Consider the following 17,110-nt stretch of genomic DNA (forward strand, 5'->3'; position numbering starts at 1 on the left):
CACCACTTGTGAAGCTTCCCCCCTGCGAGTGGGAACTGGGGCCTTGAACTTGGGTCCTTATGCGTGGTGAGAGGTGTGCTCAGCCAGATGCACCTATACCCGGGCCCATCCATTTCTATAAGCTGAGGCAGTGCGAGAGGAACTAATTCCCTTCTCTTGCTCCCTAACACTGGGCAGAGCATTAGTCTCGGCAGTCGTGCCACAAACCTGAAGTGAGAACATGAGTTGAATAAACTGAATGACTTAGCATTTTAATAAAGCATTACTTTAATAAAACATTTATTTTTTTCACTGTATTTTTAATAGTTTCACTTGATTTGTCTTGCCAAGATCAATAGAGCCTGACCAGGGAGATACAACAGGGGTAGCACATCGTGCCTAAGGCTTGAAGATCCAGGTTCAATTCCCCAGCTCACCCAGGTTCAATCCTATCAGCATCCTATGTCAGAGATATGGGTCTGCCTCTCTCTCTTAAAAATATTAAAATTGCCTGCATATTGACAAATAAGCTGACAGAAGATCATCAGGGCACATATCTATGCCACTCTCCACATGCCCACGTTCCCTCGGCCCTTACCTGCCAAGCACTGCATCAATGAGGCTTCAGAGTCAGGAACCTTAGACCTGACCGACGTAGAAATGTCCTCCTTGAAGATCATCTTGGATTCTGGAAACTTCTCAAACTTCCGCATCACTGTGAATAAAGCAGATGTATATGCAGGTTCACTCTATAGGATACTAGGCAACTATAAATGAGTGTCAGATCGAGAAGGCACTACCTGTTTATAGTCCTTATCACACAAATGTTCTAAGAAGAGAAATTCCTTTTAAAATAGTCCCAACAGATGACCTCACCAATATGTTCTGGAACCTCACCTCCCTAGAGTCCTACCCCACAAGGGGAAGATAGAAACAGGCTGTGGATATGAATCTACCTGCCAACACCCATGTCCAATGGAGAAGCAATTACAGAAGACACACCTCCTGCCTTCTACACTCCATAAAGATCTTTGGTCCATACTTCCAGAGGGATAAAGAATAAGGAAGCTTCCAATGGAGGGGATGAGACATGGAACTCTGGTGGTGGGCACTGTGTGGAATTGTACCCCTGTGATCTTACAGTCTTGCTAATCATTATTACATCACTAATAAAAAATAATAAAAAGGTAGTCCCGGTATGCTGTCTCATATATGTCACACTCTTCAAACAGTATTACACTTTCAATATTATATTATAAATCATATAAGGTGACAATATTATGATACCATTAGTCTGTCTTTTTTCTCTAACACTCTCAGGAAATAAAAAGAACCTTCCAAGTTTTCTTTGTCCTTACGACTCATTTTACCTCTGACATTAATTTTACTTTACTTTTTATTTTAATTATCTTTATTTTTTTTTTGATAGAGACAGCCAGAAATTGAGAGGAGGCTGGGAGATAGAAAAGGAGAGAAACAGAGAGAGTCCTACAACACCACTTGTGAAGCTTCCCCCCCTGCAGCTGGGGACTGAAGGCTTGAACCTGGGTCCTTGCACATCATAACATGTGCACTCAACCAGGTGCACCACCACTCAGCCCCTGACATTAATTTTATATCTCTCTATCCTTAATGTTGAGTACTAATTAGATCTCATAATTATTTTGCTGTGTAATTTCTGGGAAAAGGTAAGTTATTTTGAAAGGTAACAAAAACACCTCTTAGAAGCAATCTATGTATGCCTAAGTTCACAGCAGCATAATTTGGAATCGCCAGGACCAAGGAGCAACCTAGTTGTCCAACATCAGACGAACAGCTAGAACAACTGCAGTGTATATACGTAATGGAATACTGCTACTCAGCTGTTAGAAATGATGTCATGGGGGCCGGGTGGCAGGGCGCACATAGTACTATGTGAAAGGATCTGCTCAAGGACCTGGGTTCAAGCCCCGGCTCCCCACCTGCAGGGGGGTGCTTCACAAGTGGTGAAGGAGGTCTGCAAGTGTCCATCTGCCTCTCTCTCTCTCTGTCTTTTCCACACCTCCCAACTTGTCTCGGCACTATCAAATGAAAAAACTGTTAACTAAACAGAGGGATGGAATTCCAGCTAGAAAGGGCACAAATTCCTCAGGTTAATAGACACCCACTTGAGGAGTGATACAACTGATTTCTCTTACTTTTTTTTACAGTCTCAAATACAAGACTTTTAATCCTATGCCCAAAGAGACAGAACCTCTCAGAGGCAAGTTGAAAGAATTCTGAGATGAGAGATGTTGGCAGCCCGTTGGGGGCTCAGCTTCTTAGCAGGGAAATCCTGCCCCCCATCACCACTGCACCCAGGACTGGAGACTGAAGCTCTAGAATCTGCATAAGAAAAGATGCAGAGGCCCACTCATCTGGAAGCTGTGCATAAGCCACTACCCTGGGGAGGCCGCATGAAGTTGGCTAAAGTGAGTTCTTACTCAGAAAGGTCTCTTGTGCAACTGATTACACTGTCCTTTCTGCTGCAGATGAACGCTGGGCAGTAAAAGCTGTGAAATGTTTACAAAGTGTGTATTATAATCCTCAACATTGAGCCACTCACAGGGGTGCACAGAGGGCTGGAGTTAATATCCCAGAATTCAGGCGAGAATCCCAGAATGTCCAAGAATCCTTGGGGCCCTTGGGCAAACTGCTTCTCCACCAAGAGCCTCCTTTCTTATGTGTTCAAGTCATCCAAGATCTGCTCACTCATCTGCTAAACGCTGCCAGCGTTAGTTTCTCTGATGAGCATTTCTGCCCAAAAGGAGGGCTAGTGGGGGGAGGTGTAGAACCTAAATTGTGTTTGCAACTTTTCTGTGGGGACACGTGCACACACGTATATCATAGGCCTCGGCATTTGCTAGCTTGCCACCAGAGACGGGAAACGATGGTCCTGAGCAGAAGACAGTGGACACTCCTCACTTGGATTTCCTGGGTCATTTATGCCATGGTTTGCCACCAAGCTCCCTAGAGAACAGGCAGGTTACTGTGTGTGTGTGTGTGTGTGTGTGTGTGTGTGTGTGTGTGTGTGTGTGTGTGTGTGTGTGTGTGTGAATGTACACTTGCAGGTGTGCACCTAGTTGAGGAAATAGATAAATCTAGGTAAAAGCATATTGGTGTCGTGGAGAAACTAGGTTTGGGAGTTAGACACAGACCAATTCAAATTACAGGCAGGTTATTTCCCAAGAATTAAACATAAAGAAAGGGAGAGGAGCAGGCAGTGGCACACCTGGTTGAGCTCACACACTACAGTGTGCAAGGACCCAGGTTCAAGCCCCTGGCCCCCACCTGCAGGGGGGAAGTATCACAAGGGGTGAAGCAGGGCTGCAGGTGTCTCTCTGTCTCTGTCTCTCTCTCTCTCTCTCTCTCCCCCTCCCATCTCAATTTCTATCTGTCTCTATCCAATAATAAATAAAATATCATTTAAAACTAGAAAGAAGAGCGAGAGGGAGGAGAAAAACACTAAGGATTTCTGTATCTGGCGGATATTTGTTGATATCACTATTTTCTCAACTTCAACATGGAGAAAGACTGTTCAAGCAGGTCCCTCCTTTCCTCGCCCCAGTGAGAGGACTGAATGAACCTCTAGCACATACTCAGACACTGGGAGTCAGTGAGTGGGGTTTCTGTTTCAGACCACAGCAGTCTCTGCCCCTTGCCGTCCACACAGAAGGTCTTCCCGCTGGCTCTGTCCCTCTGGCTGGCTCGGTACCGGCCGTTGTGGTCACACTGCAGGTCAGCCTCATCCCTCTCACAGTCAGTGATACCTGGAACGAACAGGCCGTACACAGCCGTCACACCTGTGCCTCTGTGATGACCTGCTGTCAGATTCCCAGACTCCCGACCCTTGACTGACTATCAGGTCACACGCCCGACCCTGGTACTCTCCTGTTTAAAACACATTAGGGTCTCAACCCTCACCTAAGGCTGATCCCCAGGCCCCCTATGACCTAACCCCACCCACTTAACACTGATAAAATCCCTGATTTTCAACAGCCTTCTTCACTCAGCTCCCAGAATATGGCACCTTCTGAGGCAAAAGAGTTCAGACAGAGGCTCTGCCCAGATCATTCACACCAAGAGCACAATCCTCCCCAGTCAGCAAAGAGTCAGCTGCACACAGCCCAGCCCACCACCTCCCAGCTGGAGCCCATTCCCTCAAGGAAGCCACCTCCCACACTCCATGCATCTGTCCCTCCCAGTGTTCCACATTCTCCTATCAGCCCCGTACACTTCCTCACAGTGCCCACCAGGTTGTTATTCCAGTTATTGTTTCCACTTGTCTGTGTGAATGAGCAGCTGACAGCTGTCTGCCGCCCACTCAACAGAAACGCCAGGTAGCTAGAACCTGACCTGTTGACTGGTTGTTGTGACCTGGCATCTTGCCTTGTGTCCGTCACTTAATAAAGCTCCCCCACCAGTAAATGCTAATTATATCTATGGATTTACCAGAGCCCAGCTCAACTCTGGCTTATGGTGGTGCAGGGGATTGAACCTGGGACTTCTCTTTGCAGAATCATTATGCTATCTATTCCCACCTTCCATTAATGATCCATTAATGATCCCAGTGCTGAAGCTGTTCCTTTTGGCAGGTCAAACTCCTCTGTCAGCACCAAGCAGTAGCTATTGTACCAGTGTCTAAAATAAACCACTTTACCTTATTAACTATACTATTCAACTTATCTACCTTCTACTTTCCTAAACCACTTTATCTTATTAACTACACTGTTCAACTTATCATCTACCTTCTACTTTCCTCAAAACTCTTTCAGAACAGAAAAGGCACCTCCATGCTTTTCCGTCTGCGTACTGCATATCCAATACAAATCTAACACGAAGAAAGTGATCAATAAACTTTTGGTAAATAATAGCAAAGGAAACAACCTCAACCTGGCTCTTCAGGGTTAAGTAGAGTGATGGGAACTGTATGGAATCATACCCCTCTTATTCCATAATCTTATTGATCATTATTAAATCACTAGTAAAAAAAAATTAAAAATAAAGATATTCTTTCATGGTAGCCCTGAGACTTACTATCACTCATTTAAGCAATTTTCTATATTTAAAGACTATTTGTTATGTCATTAACCATAATTAGCTGACCATTGATAAGTTTTGTGTGTGTGAGTGTGGAGAATTAACCAAAAAAGCAAGTGTTTTGCAGCCTATGTGTACCATATAGAACATTCTACATGAATTAGCACATTAGTAGGAAAGAAAGAAGAGATGAGGGACTTGGAGGGAGGGAAAGAAGGGTTACTTAACCTTAAACACTTCTCTAAAACCATCCAATGGAGCTGTAAGACTAGGAAACAGGAAAGGTAGCTGATTCTCAGTGAAGGGCAGTTGAGAACAAGAGCCCTGCCCTTTCTCCAGTTTTGCAAAGAAATACTTTGCAGAGTCGGGGAAGATGCCGCTTGTCACAACATAGTGGAGAAGGTGCTGCAGGCGTTTGGTGGCCAGGAGCCCATCCCAGCCATCCAGAAATACCTGGGACAGCCCCCCAAATTTCAGTAGTGCTAAGATGAGACACCTTGCTCTGTCCCCACCAGCTTGTAATGTTCCTCTTTAAAAGCAGGACTCATCCTAAGGAACCCAACACACCCATCCAAAAAGATCTGTGTACGCATACGTTCTTGGCAGCACAATTTGTAACAGCCAAAACCTGGAAGCAACCCAGGTGTCCAGCAACAGATGAGTGGCTGAGCAAGTTGTGGTCTATATACACAATGGAATACTACTCAGCTATTAAAAAATGGTGACTTCACCGTTTTCAGCCGATCTTGGATGGACCTTGAAAAATTCATGTTAAGTGAAATAAGTCAGAAACAGAAGGATGAATATGGGATGATCTCACTCTCAGGCAGAAGTTGAAAAACAAGATCAGAAGAGAAAACACAAGTAGAACTTGAACTGGAATTGGCGTATTGCACCAAAGTAAAAGACCAGAGGGTGGGTGGGTAGGGAGAGTACAGATCCAAGAAGGATGACAGAGGACCTAGTGGGAGTTGTATTGTTATATGGAAAACTGGGAAATGTTATGCATGTACAAACTATCGTATTTACTGTTGAATGTAAAACATTAATTCCCCAATAAAGAAATTAAAAAATTTTAAAAGAAAAAAAAAAGCAGGACCCAGAAGAACTCACAGTGGGTCTGGCTGAAAGCTCCAACAGAAACAGTTGTTTTGCCCACTGGACACGGGACACAGGCCACGCTTCCTGCTTGTTCTTGATAGAATCCAACAGGACAGGGAATACACTGCTCATCCTGAAGAAAGCTTCCTTCGGGACACTTAACTGGAAAAAATAAATTGAAGCATATGTTAGAGAAGAAGACAGCTGCCTTCCAAGGACAAACAAGGTATGTGAAACCCCAGATCCTTTCAAGACCTCGTTCATGTCACGAGTGCTCACACAGTCAGACTGTAGGGTAACAGATAAGCTGTGAGAAAGGTAGACAGGACTCCCACCCCTGAGAAGAAGGTGGTCTGGCAGGATGTGGGGATCCCAGACGAGAATGTCACAGCCGGGTAATGGAAAGCCGGTGCGAATGAAGCATTTGGTTGGGACCTGCTTGTTGAAGAGCTAGGGAAAGAGAAGTCCACACGGGAGCAACAGTAGGCAGGAGTCGGGCAGTGGGGCAGCAGGGTAAGTACACGTGGTTCCAAGCACAAGGACCAGCGTAAGGATCCCGGTTCGAGCCCCCTGATTCCCACCTGCAGGGGAATCGCTTCACAGGTGGTAAAGCAGGTCTGCAGGTGTCTCTCTTTCTCTCCCCCTTTCTTTCCCCATCTCTCTCCATTTCTCTCTGTCCTGTCCAACAAAAATGACATCAGTAACTACAAGGATATAAATAACAACAATAATAATAACTAAAACAATAAAAAAAAACAAGGACAACAAAAGGGAAAAAAAGAAAGGAAGGAAGGAAGGAAGGAAGGAAAGAAGGAAGGAAGATTTAAAAATATGCCTACTAGCTATCTACAAAATGGAGGACCCCGCCCCCAACACTTCATCTGCACTATTCCAGCCTTTTTGTTTGTTTGTTTGGCTTTGTATGTTAACACTCTTTTCAGCCACCAGGCTCCAGATGCTAGCAGGTTGTGACCAGACTTCCCTGGACAGACAACCCCACCAATGTGCCTTGGAGCTCCGCTTCCCCAGAGCCCCACCCCACTAGGGAAAGAGAGAGACAGGCTGGGAGTATGGATCCACCTGTCAACGCCCATGTTCAGCAGCCAGACTTTCCACCTTCAGCATCCCACAATGACCTTGGGTCCATACTCCCAGAGGGATAAAGAATAGGAAAGCTGTCAAGGGAGGGGATGGGATACAGAGTTCTGGTGGTGGGAATTGTGGGGACTTGTACCCCTCTTATCCTATGGTTTTGTCAATGTTTCCTTTTTATAAATAAAAAATTTAAAAAAAAAGATTAAAAAGAAAGAAAAAGGAAAAAGAAGTAGCAGCAAGCACCAAAATCTATGAGAGGAATGAGTTTGGCTGATGCAGACAGACAAGGAAAGGAGACAGTAACACTAGTTACTGAACCAGAGTTTAGCAGACAGAAGAATCAGTTAAGTGAACATGGAGTTGAAAAGCAATCTGAATGCTAAGGTCCTCATGGACATGCTTCCCGAGCTGAAGGACACAGCCAGGCAAGGCGGGCATGCCGACCTTTTGTCTCTACTGCCTGTGCCTGAGTGACTTCTGGCTTTGTTAGGATCCGGTTTCTCTTTGGTAAAGTGAGAATTGACAGTATTTCTCTGGGTCAAAGTGAAGACACACAAGAGGCGTACATGTGTGAGGTCATGGTACAACCACAGACCAAGGGTCATTATTTCAGTATCTACAAACTCTTGGCTTTTAGTCAGTGTCAAGGCCCACTCTAGCCAAACCAGGGCCCTCTCCTGGGGGAGTGATATCCACGACTCAGCTCCGCTCCCTTTGGGGTATGTGGAAGCCCTACCATGGCATTGCTGAGGCCTGGGATGAAGTAAAGGACAGTGAGACACCCAGGGCATCGAATTGGCAAAGCTCTCACTGTCCGGGTGGACAGATTTCTGATTGAGTCATGTCACTATAACCTTGCCTTATTCACCTCCCTCTCTTCCTCGCTTCTTGTTCCTTCTTAGTCTCCTGATTCTCAGAGCTCTCTGATCCTTCTGATTCAGGCACTCCAGATGCTTCTTAATTTGCCTCATCTCAAATGGGATGTTTTGAGGAAGCCAACATTCCAACTGGACAGCTGCATATCTCCTACCTCACTTACATTAGGACAGAAATAGCTCTGCTGGGGGCCGGGCGGTGGCACAGCGGGTTAAGCACACATGGCACAAAGTGCAAGGACCAACTCAAGGATCCTGGTTCGAGTCCCCGGGTCCCCACCTGCAGGGAGGGTCGCTTCACAAGCAGGGAAGCAGGTCTGTAGGTGTCTGTCTTTCTCTCCCCCTCTCTGTCCTCCCTTCCTCTCTTGATTTCTCTCTGTCCTAAACAACAATGACAGCAATAACAACAATGATAACCAACAAGGGTAACAAAAGGGAAAATGGCCTCCAGGAGCAGTGGATTCGAGTGCAGGCACTGAGCCCCAGCAATAACCCTGGAGGCAAATAAAATAAAATAAAGAAAAATAAAGAACTAGCTCTGCTCTGAGGAACATGCATGAACTTGACAACAGTGATTCTGAAAACACTTAGAAAGGGATAGGGAAAAGAAAAGAAAGGAAAAGAGAAGAGACAAGAAGGAAGAGGATAGGGGTGTTTCTGCTTTCTTTCTTGGTTCAGAGTTGAATTCTCCTCAGGTTTTCCAAATAATTTCAAGTTAGCTAATACTTACTGAAGGAAAGAACTAAAAGCTTTCCCATTTTATCAGAGCCTGGAAGTCTATCATGTACTTCAGGTCCATTACCAAGGGATATTCAACAGTTTTATTTTATACCCATTTCAGAGAAGAAAGCTGAGCCTCAAGATATACAGGAATGTATACTATATAGTATAGAATACAAAGAATTAAAGGATAAACACAGCACAATGCCATATGTTTAAGTGTTATTTCAGAACTCTATGGAAAGGTATCGTTCCCACTGAAGATAAAAATTGATGGTCAAAAGGTAATAGGTGATAAAGAAATGAACTCCCAGGGCCAGGCAGTGGCACAACCGGTTAAGCGCACACATTACAGTGTGCAAGGACCCAGGTTCAAATCCCTGGTTCCCACCTGCAGGGGGCAATCTTCACAAGTGGTGAAGGAGGGCTACAGGTATCTGTCTCTCTCTCTCTCTCTACCTCCCCACTCCCTTCTCAATTTTTCTGGTTCTATCTAATAAAATAGATCAATAAATTTTTTTTTCCCTTTTGTTGCCCTTGTTGTTTAACATTGTTGTGGTTATTGATGTCATCATTGTTGTTGGCTAGGACAGAGAGAAATGGAGAGAGGAGGGGAAAACAGAGAGGGGGAGAGAAAGACAGACACATGCAGACCTGCTTCACCGCCTGTGAAGCGACTCCCCTGCAGGTGGGGAGCCAGGGGCTCGAACCAGGATTCTTCTGCCGGTCCTTGCGCTTTGCGCCATGTGCGCTTAACCCGCTGCGCCACCACCCAACTCCCATCAATACAATTTTTAAAGTTTTTTTAAAAAAAGTTTTGAACTCCCTTCTATCAAAATAGTCTTTTCTTCAGTCATCAACTTGGCCACCTTCCTTGACAAGGAAGTATAAATATATGTGTGGGATGCATTCAAACGGAGTCAGCATTGACTTCACAATGGCTGTCTCTGGCATGCATTCAAACTCAGCGTCTCTGAGTAAATCAGAAACTTGAGGCACATCCTGGAAACTGAAATATGTTTTCCAGCCTGCAAGAAGTAACATGTACTCTCCTCGAATAGTTTCATTACTTGTATGAGTCAAGTTGTTGATCATCTCAAGGGTTTTAACCTCAGCGCAATGATGTTTGTGTGTGTGTGTGTGTGTGTGTGTGTGTGTGTGTGTGTGTGTGTGTGTGTGTGTGTGTTATATAAATCAACCACCAAAGGAAAGAAAAGCAGTCTCTACCTGGCCCAGTTCCCCTTCTCCAAGATCCAAAATGCAGGTGAGGGAACAGAAATAAGAGGACAGAACAGACTTTGACTATAAGATCACTCAATTCCAGGCCTCTCCACTGTGCTTAAGGGACATACTCTAAGCAGAACTTGGACTGGAGTCAGTGGACTGAAAAAGTAAAAGACAGTGGAGGGGGGCAGGAAGGTTTAGGTCCTGGAACAGGATGGCAGAGGAGGACCTAGTGGGAGTTGTAGGTGGAAATGTTACACATGTACAAACAACAACTATTGTATTTTACTGTCGACTGTAAACCATTAATCCCCAAATAAAGAAATTATATATCCTGTTTCTTCTAAAGGTTCCTCTCAGCATCGGAGGCCAACAATCTTTTCACCCTGAGGAACACACACGTAAGTCAACATGAGGGAGGACCTCCGTTATCATTCTCTTTCCTTCTACTAGCAGATATACTCAAGGCCCTCAAGTTCATTACAACAGCTGGGCATGTATCCCTCTTTTAAATCCCTCTGTGAAAATGCCTGGAAACCCTCGCTGGCCTAAGCTTCTTTTCTCATAAAGTAAGGCAGTTTGGTCTGAGTTTCACAGCTTTACAAAGCCTGGAGTTATACCACTGCTCCCATCAAGAGAAGCAGCAACAATCACATTTTTTTTTTTTGCTAAAGGAAAAAAAAATCCATAATAGGGGGCCAGGTAGTGACACACAGTCAAACAAGCATAGTGCTAAGTGCAAGGACCCGCGCAAGGACCTAGGTTCGAGCCCCCGGCTTCCCACCTGCAGGAAAGACAATAGACAAAGCGGGTCTGCAGTTATCTCTCTCTCCTTCTCAATCTCCCCCTTCCCTCTCAATTTCTCTCTGTCCTATCAATGAAAGGAGGAAAGGGATGGCTGCAAGGAGTAGTGGATTTGTTATGCCAGCACACCGAGCCCCAGCAATAACCCTGAAGGAAAAAGAAAAAAAAATTCCATAATGACAACTATGGAATGATTTCACTTGTGTTATTTAGATAACTGAAACACATAAGCTTGGAAAGAAAAATATATATTTATAGTCAACCCATGACTATGAATTTGGGAGAACTGTGGTGGTTACTCTTAGGGGGAGCACGGAACTTGGTGGCAGTAATGACGTAGAATTATACCTATTATCTTACAATCTGGTGGGTAACTATTAAATCCCTAATTAACTAATTTAACTAATTAATTTAAAAAAAGAAAATATCCATGAGGAAGCACATACAGTCGTACACTCCTCAGCCTGCTTCTCCCGGGTGCCTGTGTGACCCCGTCAACCTCCAGCTTCAGGTCCGCACACAGCACCCCTCACGGGTCCAAGCCTCTTCCTGTGCCCCAGACCTCCTCCACTCTGACCCCGGCCTGTCTTTTTGGTCCCATCTCCTGCCATGTTCCCTACACACCTGAATTTTCCAGTCAGCTAACTCTTGTACGCTATCTCTATAAAGTCACTCCACTTCTCCCCTCCCTCATCTCCATTTCTGGGATGGTTCTCACCACTTCAGCACCTCGGCACAAGCCCGAGAACATGGTATGTGGACACATGCAGCTGAGCCACCGTGTCTGGTTCTTGTCCGAGCACTTTTCGGAATCTCCTTCCGAATCTTTATGCCAGCTTGTCGTCAGCCCCAGAGAACCTTCCCTGGCACCCTGATGAGGATGCTAGGTCTTTTTTTATATGAAACGTTGTAGCTTTCTTTTCACTTACGTCTTCCCAGAAAGAATGGAAGCCGAAACTAAGGCTTTTTGTTTTGCTTTGTTTGTTTTTTTTCCTGAAGCTAAATGTTTACTCCCCTGAATGGTTTTTGATATAACTATATTTGATGCTTGAATGGGATGAATGAAGAGGGAACAGAATAAAAGAAATAAGGAAAGAGAGGAAGGAGACATGACAACATTAATCTGGCTTTTTTTTTTCCATAAAGAACTAGAACTATTATAAGAGCTTATAGTGAATAAGAAAAAGTGAATGATGGAATGGAGAAATGGAAAATTCAAACAATTTCTTTGGGATTCCCCTTAATATGCCAATCTGACAATAAGGCTGTTGACGGGTAGTTACAGAAGAAAGACAAGAAAAAAGTCTGAACAGTAGTGACTGGACTGGAACTAAAAACGATGTCTCCATTCCCCTAAAGTATAAGTTGCCTGGGTAGTGGTTGTCATGTCCAGATGTGTTCTGGGGGTGAATATTCCCATCAACCCTTTGAGTCATTGCTCTCCAGAAGAATTGTTCAGATAATCCCCACGAGATAATAACACATAAAATCCCTGCTTTATCTCCACAGGACAATGTTCTGCTTGTAGTTACACAGCTGTCTGCCAGATGTGCTTCAGAAGGAAAATCATCCAGTGAGAATACAAGAATCCAAGGGTGTGATTTCATCAAATACTTCCTTGTCAAGAAAGGAGGCCTATGACACACAGGACAGAACAATGGATTTGGAACCAGATAGAGAAAAGTTTACATTTTAACACAGTCAATTAAAACCAAAAGAATTTGTAAAGAGCACGGTGTGTGTGAAAATATGTGCTTTGTGATTATGTTATCCAAACCACAGCCTCATGACAAATCTTCTGACCTCCTCGGTATTTCACTGCATAGAGAAGATATGGGTGCCAGGACTAGAACCTGGCTCTTCCAGACTCAAAAGAGAAATGTTTTATTGAATACATTCCCCTTAGGCCTCTTATCTCATTTGTACCATAAGAGTCATAAAATCTAACTTCCTGGGCCAGAGCAAAGCTAATAAGGTTCAGCATATATTAAAAACTCAGTAACACGCAGGCGATTAAAAAACCCAGTGCCTTTGTGAATTCCATCAGGGCCGTCCCACTCACTCAGAAGAAATGAAGGAGGTGAATACAATGATTGAGATTCTTTGCAAGTCAACTCGAAGCTGCAGCAGTTGAGGAACAGAACATGGGCTTAATTATAGCTGGACTGGAAGACCATTATCCAAGGACCAAATCTGACGCTACGTCTTTCTTGCTATCAGGCCCCTCAAAGAAAGCCAACTATTTCTGAACAAATAAAGTCTGCCAAGTTTCCTTAGCCCCTTGCGCAGCTCAGGCACTGTAATGCCCACTCTGTGAAGTCCTTGCCTCCCAGACCAGCTTCTGGTTCCCAGTGTCCCGACTGGTTGGCTCCCTTCAACAAGACTATCCACCACTGGTTCACCTCCTGGGCTCCCGGGTGAGCTGAACCACCTTCCCTAGTAGATAGAAATCAATTCATCCTTTAGTTCCTTAGAAGGAAGTTTCAGGTAAGATTTTTCAGTTCAGGGGGCAGAGCAGTGGTGGTGTATTTGGTTGAGCACTACACTACCATGTGCAAGGACCCAGGTTCAAGCCCCTCGTCCCCACCTGCAGTGAATGGAAGCTTCAAGAGTGGTGAAATAATACTGCAAGTGTCTCTCTTCCCCCACCCTTTCTCCCTCTCTCTCTCCCTCTCTCTCTCCCTCTCTTTCTCTCTCTCTCTCTCTCTCTCTCCTCTCCCCCTCTCAATTTCCTTCTATCTTATCAAATAAATATTTTTTAAACATTTCCATGGGGCCAGGTGCAGGTGCACCTAGTCAAACACAAGCATTACAGTGTGAAAGGACCCAGGTTCAAGACCCTAGTCTCCACCTACAGGGGGAAAGTTTCACGAGTGGTGAAGCAAGGCTGCAGGTGTCTTTCTTTCCTCTCTCCCTTTCTGTTTCCCTCTCTCCTCCCAATTTTGCTCTGTCTCTATCCAATAATACAGAAATCAATAAACACTTCCAGTTCATTTACTGGAAGGAACTCCCCCTCTCCATACCTCCAGGGAATGAAATTTGAGAGTCAGATCAGGTTCCCTGGCCCGGCCCCAGACCAATAATACCCAAGCCCATACACTGCAGATCCACCTCCTGGCCCATCAAGATCAGTGAGCCTCCTCTGGGGTTCCCAGGACTTTATCAGCATTACCTGCAGTGACTGTCAAGCAAAGCTCACGTACACGCACTGACACACACTCTCTTTCACCCACACACACATACATACTCACACACTCTGAATCTTTGCCAGTGGAATCCGAGGCTCTTCAAGTCAAAACAGAGTTCAGTGGGAAGTCTGTGATACCGTCTCAGCCACCACTGGTGTCTTTATTTGGGCAGCTCTGGTGAGGAGGAAAGGAGACCCCAGGGGACTGCAGTTACTCACACATGGAGAATTAGTCTCATGTGCCTCAGCCCCTCTTTTGAGTCAGGCCTCGTCCGGGCACTAAGGATGTAGAATATAAGATCTCATCCCAGCCTTATCCTCTTCAAACAGACACGAGGAGGACTGACTGTGAGAACGACACAGTAAGAAGTGATTGTGTTTCTAGACTGGAGGGGGAGTTAAGATTTAGCTACAACTTAAAGCCAGTGTGGAGTTTAGAATTAGGCCTGGATTTCATTAAAAACACACACACACACACACACACACACACACACACACTTCTGCATATGTCTGTGGGCCATGCTTTGGAAAACTGTCTATGCATGTCCTCTGCCCACTTTTTTATTGGGTTGTTCTTTTTCTGTGTTGAGTTGAGTGAGTTCTTTCTAGATGTTTGATAGCAAGTGTCTGTCTGAAATATGATGTGTGGATAGGTTCTCCCATTTGCTGGGTTTCCTGTTTATCTTTACGGAGTTTTCTTTTGATGTATGGAAGCTTTTTAATTTGATAGAGTCCCCCTTATTAATCTGATAGAGTCCCCCTTATTAATCTGATAGATTCCCCCTTATTAATCTGATAGAGTCGCCCTTATTAATCTGATAGAGTCCCCCTTATTCAATCTTGCTTTTGTTTCCTTTGCCCATGGGGTGAAGTCTCCAAATATGATTTAGTGTTGATGTCATGAAATATTTCACTGATATATTCTTCTATGTATTTTATACTTTCATGTCTGATAGCCAGATCTTTGATCCATTTTGAGTTAATTTTGGTGTGTGGTGTTAATTGGCAGTCTGTTTTTCATTTTCTACCTGTGGCTGTCCAATTCTGCCAACACCATTTGTTAAAGAGCCTTCCCCAATGGGCATATTTTGGCCTGTGTCATATATAAGGTATCTGTATGTGTATGGATTGAGTTCTGGGCTCTCTTTTTTTTTTAATTTTTATTTTTCCTCCTCCAGGGTTATTGCTGGGCTCGGTGCCTGCACCATGAATCCACCGCTCCTGGAGGCCATTTTTCCCCCCTTTTGTTGCCCTTGTTGTAGCTTCATTGTGGTTATTATTATTGCCCTTGTTGATGCAATTCGTTGTTAGATAGGACAGAGAGAAATGGAGAGAGGAGGGGAAGACAGAGAAGGGGAGAGAAAGATAGACACATGCAGACCTGCTTCACTGCCTGTGAAGCGACTCCCCTGCAGGTGGGGAGCTGGGGGCTCGAACCGGGATCCTTATGCCGGTCCCTGCGCTTTGCGCCACATGCGCTTAACCCACTGCGCCACTGCCCGACCCCTGAGTTCTGGGCTCTCTATTCTATCCCATTGGTACATATGACCATTTTTGCTCCAGTGCCACACTGTTTGGATTACTGCTGCTTTGTAGTATAGCCTGAAGTTGGGTATCGTGATGCCTCTCTTTTTGTTAGTTGTGGTTTTTTTTTAGAGTTCCACACAAATTTTTGAATAATCAGTTCGATTTCCTTGAAATATATATATTTAACTTTTGTGCTACAACCAATATAAATAATGGAAAAATAAACAACCAAGAAACATCTTTTCAAACAAGATCAGAAGAGAAAAAAAAAAAGTAGAACCTGAACTGGAGTTGGCGTATTGCACCGAAGTAAAAGACTCTGGGGTTGGGTGGGGAGAATACAGGTCCAAGAAGGATGACAGAGGACCTAGTGGGGGTTGTATTGTTATATGGAAAACTGGAAAATGTTATGCATGTACACATTATTTTATTTACTGTCAAATGTAAAACATTAATTCCCAAATAAATAAATTTTTTTAAAAAAAAGAACATCTTTTCAGCTGAAACACTTCTCTGCCTCCTGCCTGGGAAGAGGGATGAACTAGAGATGACTGTGCTAAGTGACTGACGAAGAGGAGAAAAATAAACCTTCCAGACAGTGCCACTCCTGTGTGGAATATAGATAAGTGAAGCGAAATGAATTTGCAGAAACTCAGATGGTAGCCAAGCTGTCTCCTGGACGTTGTGAAAACTGCAGCAGGTGAGGGCACAGAACATTGGTGGACAGTGTGATACGCCGCACGCCATGTGCATGTGGAGTCATACTCCTAACATCTTTCAATTGTGTAAAACATAGATAAACCACTAACAGACAAAAAAAGAAGAGTAATGCAGAGAGGATTAGACCTACCACAGCCCAGTGGATCCTGGATGAAACTGGGGGTGGCCAAGATGGGGTAAAAGCCTTCCAAGCATCCAAACCATGTCCTGGGGGAGGCGACCAAGCTGTCCCCTTGGAAGAAGTGAACGGAGGTGTCTGCTTGGAATGTCTTAGAATCCAAATGAAGCTGGAAAGTACCACTTTGGATCAGATCTGCAAAGCGCCCAACAAGATCCTTGCCTAACAGAGCTTCCTCTGCAAAACAGGACAAAACAACAAGGTCACCTCGTTGTTCCCTGCAAGGGGCAGGGAGAACCAGGGTGGAGTCATCTAGAATGCACCTGCTAGAATCGGTGACAGCATTATCCAGATACACAATTGTCTCAATTTTTTGGAAGCCTACATCTGTGAGCCTAAGTCCACCCATCTGAAAATGGGACTGTGTTCTCACAGTTTGAGAAGACTGTGAGAGACAACATATCCCATGGGACCATTCAAGGGGAAATAAAATTTTACAAGAGACTCCAGGAGATTTTTTTTTTCTAACCTCAATCTTTAGGTAAACATTGAAAGTTCTTTGAGCTGGGAGTCAGGTGGTAGTGCAGCGGGTTAAGCGCAGGTGGCACAAAGCGCAGGGACCGGCGTAAGGATTCTGGTTCGAGCCCCCGGCTCCCCACCTGCAGGGGAGTCGCTTCACAGGCGGTGAAGCAGATCTGCAGA

The 17,110-nt window shown here is 44.7% G+C and overlaps 1 protein-coding gene across 1 annotated transcript in view; it reads right to left on the reverse strand.

The window, feature by feature from the left end:
• TG (thyroglobulin) overlaps window positions 1-17,110 on the reverse strand; it is a 302,611-nt gene that overhangs the window by 230,864 nt on the left and 54,637 nt on the right. Inside the window, exons 20-23 of the mRNA XM_060202376.1 lie at window positions 16,421-16,645; window positions 6,151-6,300; window positions 3,597-3,767; window positions 578-694 (exon numbers count right to left, since the gene is read on the reverse strand). Of these exons, the coding sequence (XP_060058359.1) occupies window positions 578-694; window positions 3,597-3,767; window positions 6,151-6,300; window positions 16,421-16,645 (663 nt within the window). The remainder of the gene's footprint in view (window positions 1-577; window positions 695-3,596; window positions 3,768-6,150; window positions 6,301-16,420; window positions 16,646-17,110) is intronic.

This window comes from Erinaceus europaeus, chromosome 1, assembly GCF_950295315.1.
Source record: "Erinaceus europaeus chromosome 1, mEriEur2.1, whole genome shotgun sequence".
Classification (NCBI taxonomy): Eukaryota; Metazoa; Chordata; class Mammalia; order Eulipotyphla; family Erinaceidae; genus Erinaceus; species Erinaceus europaeus.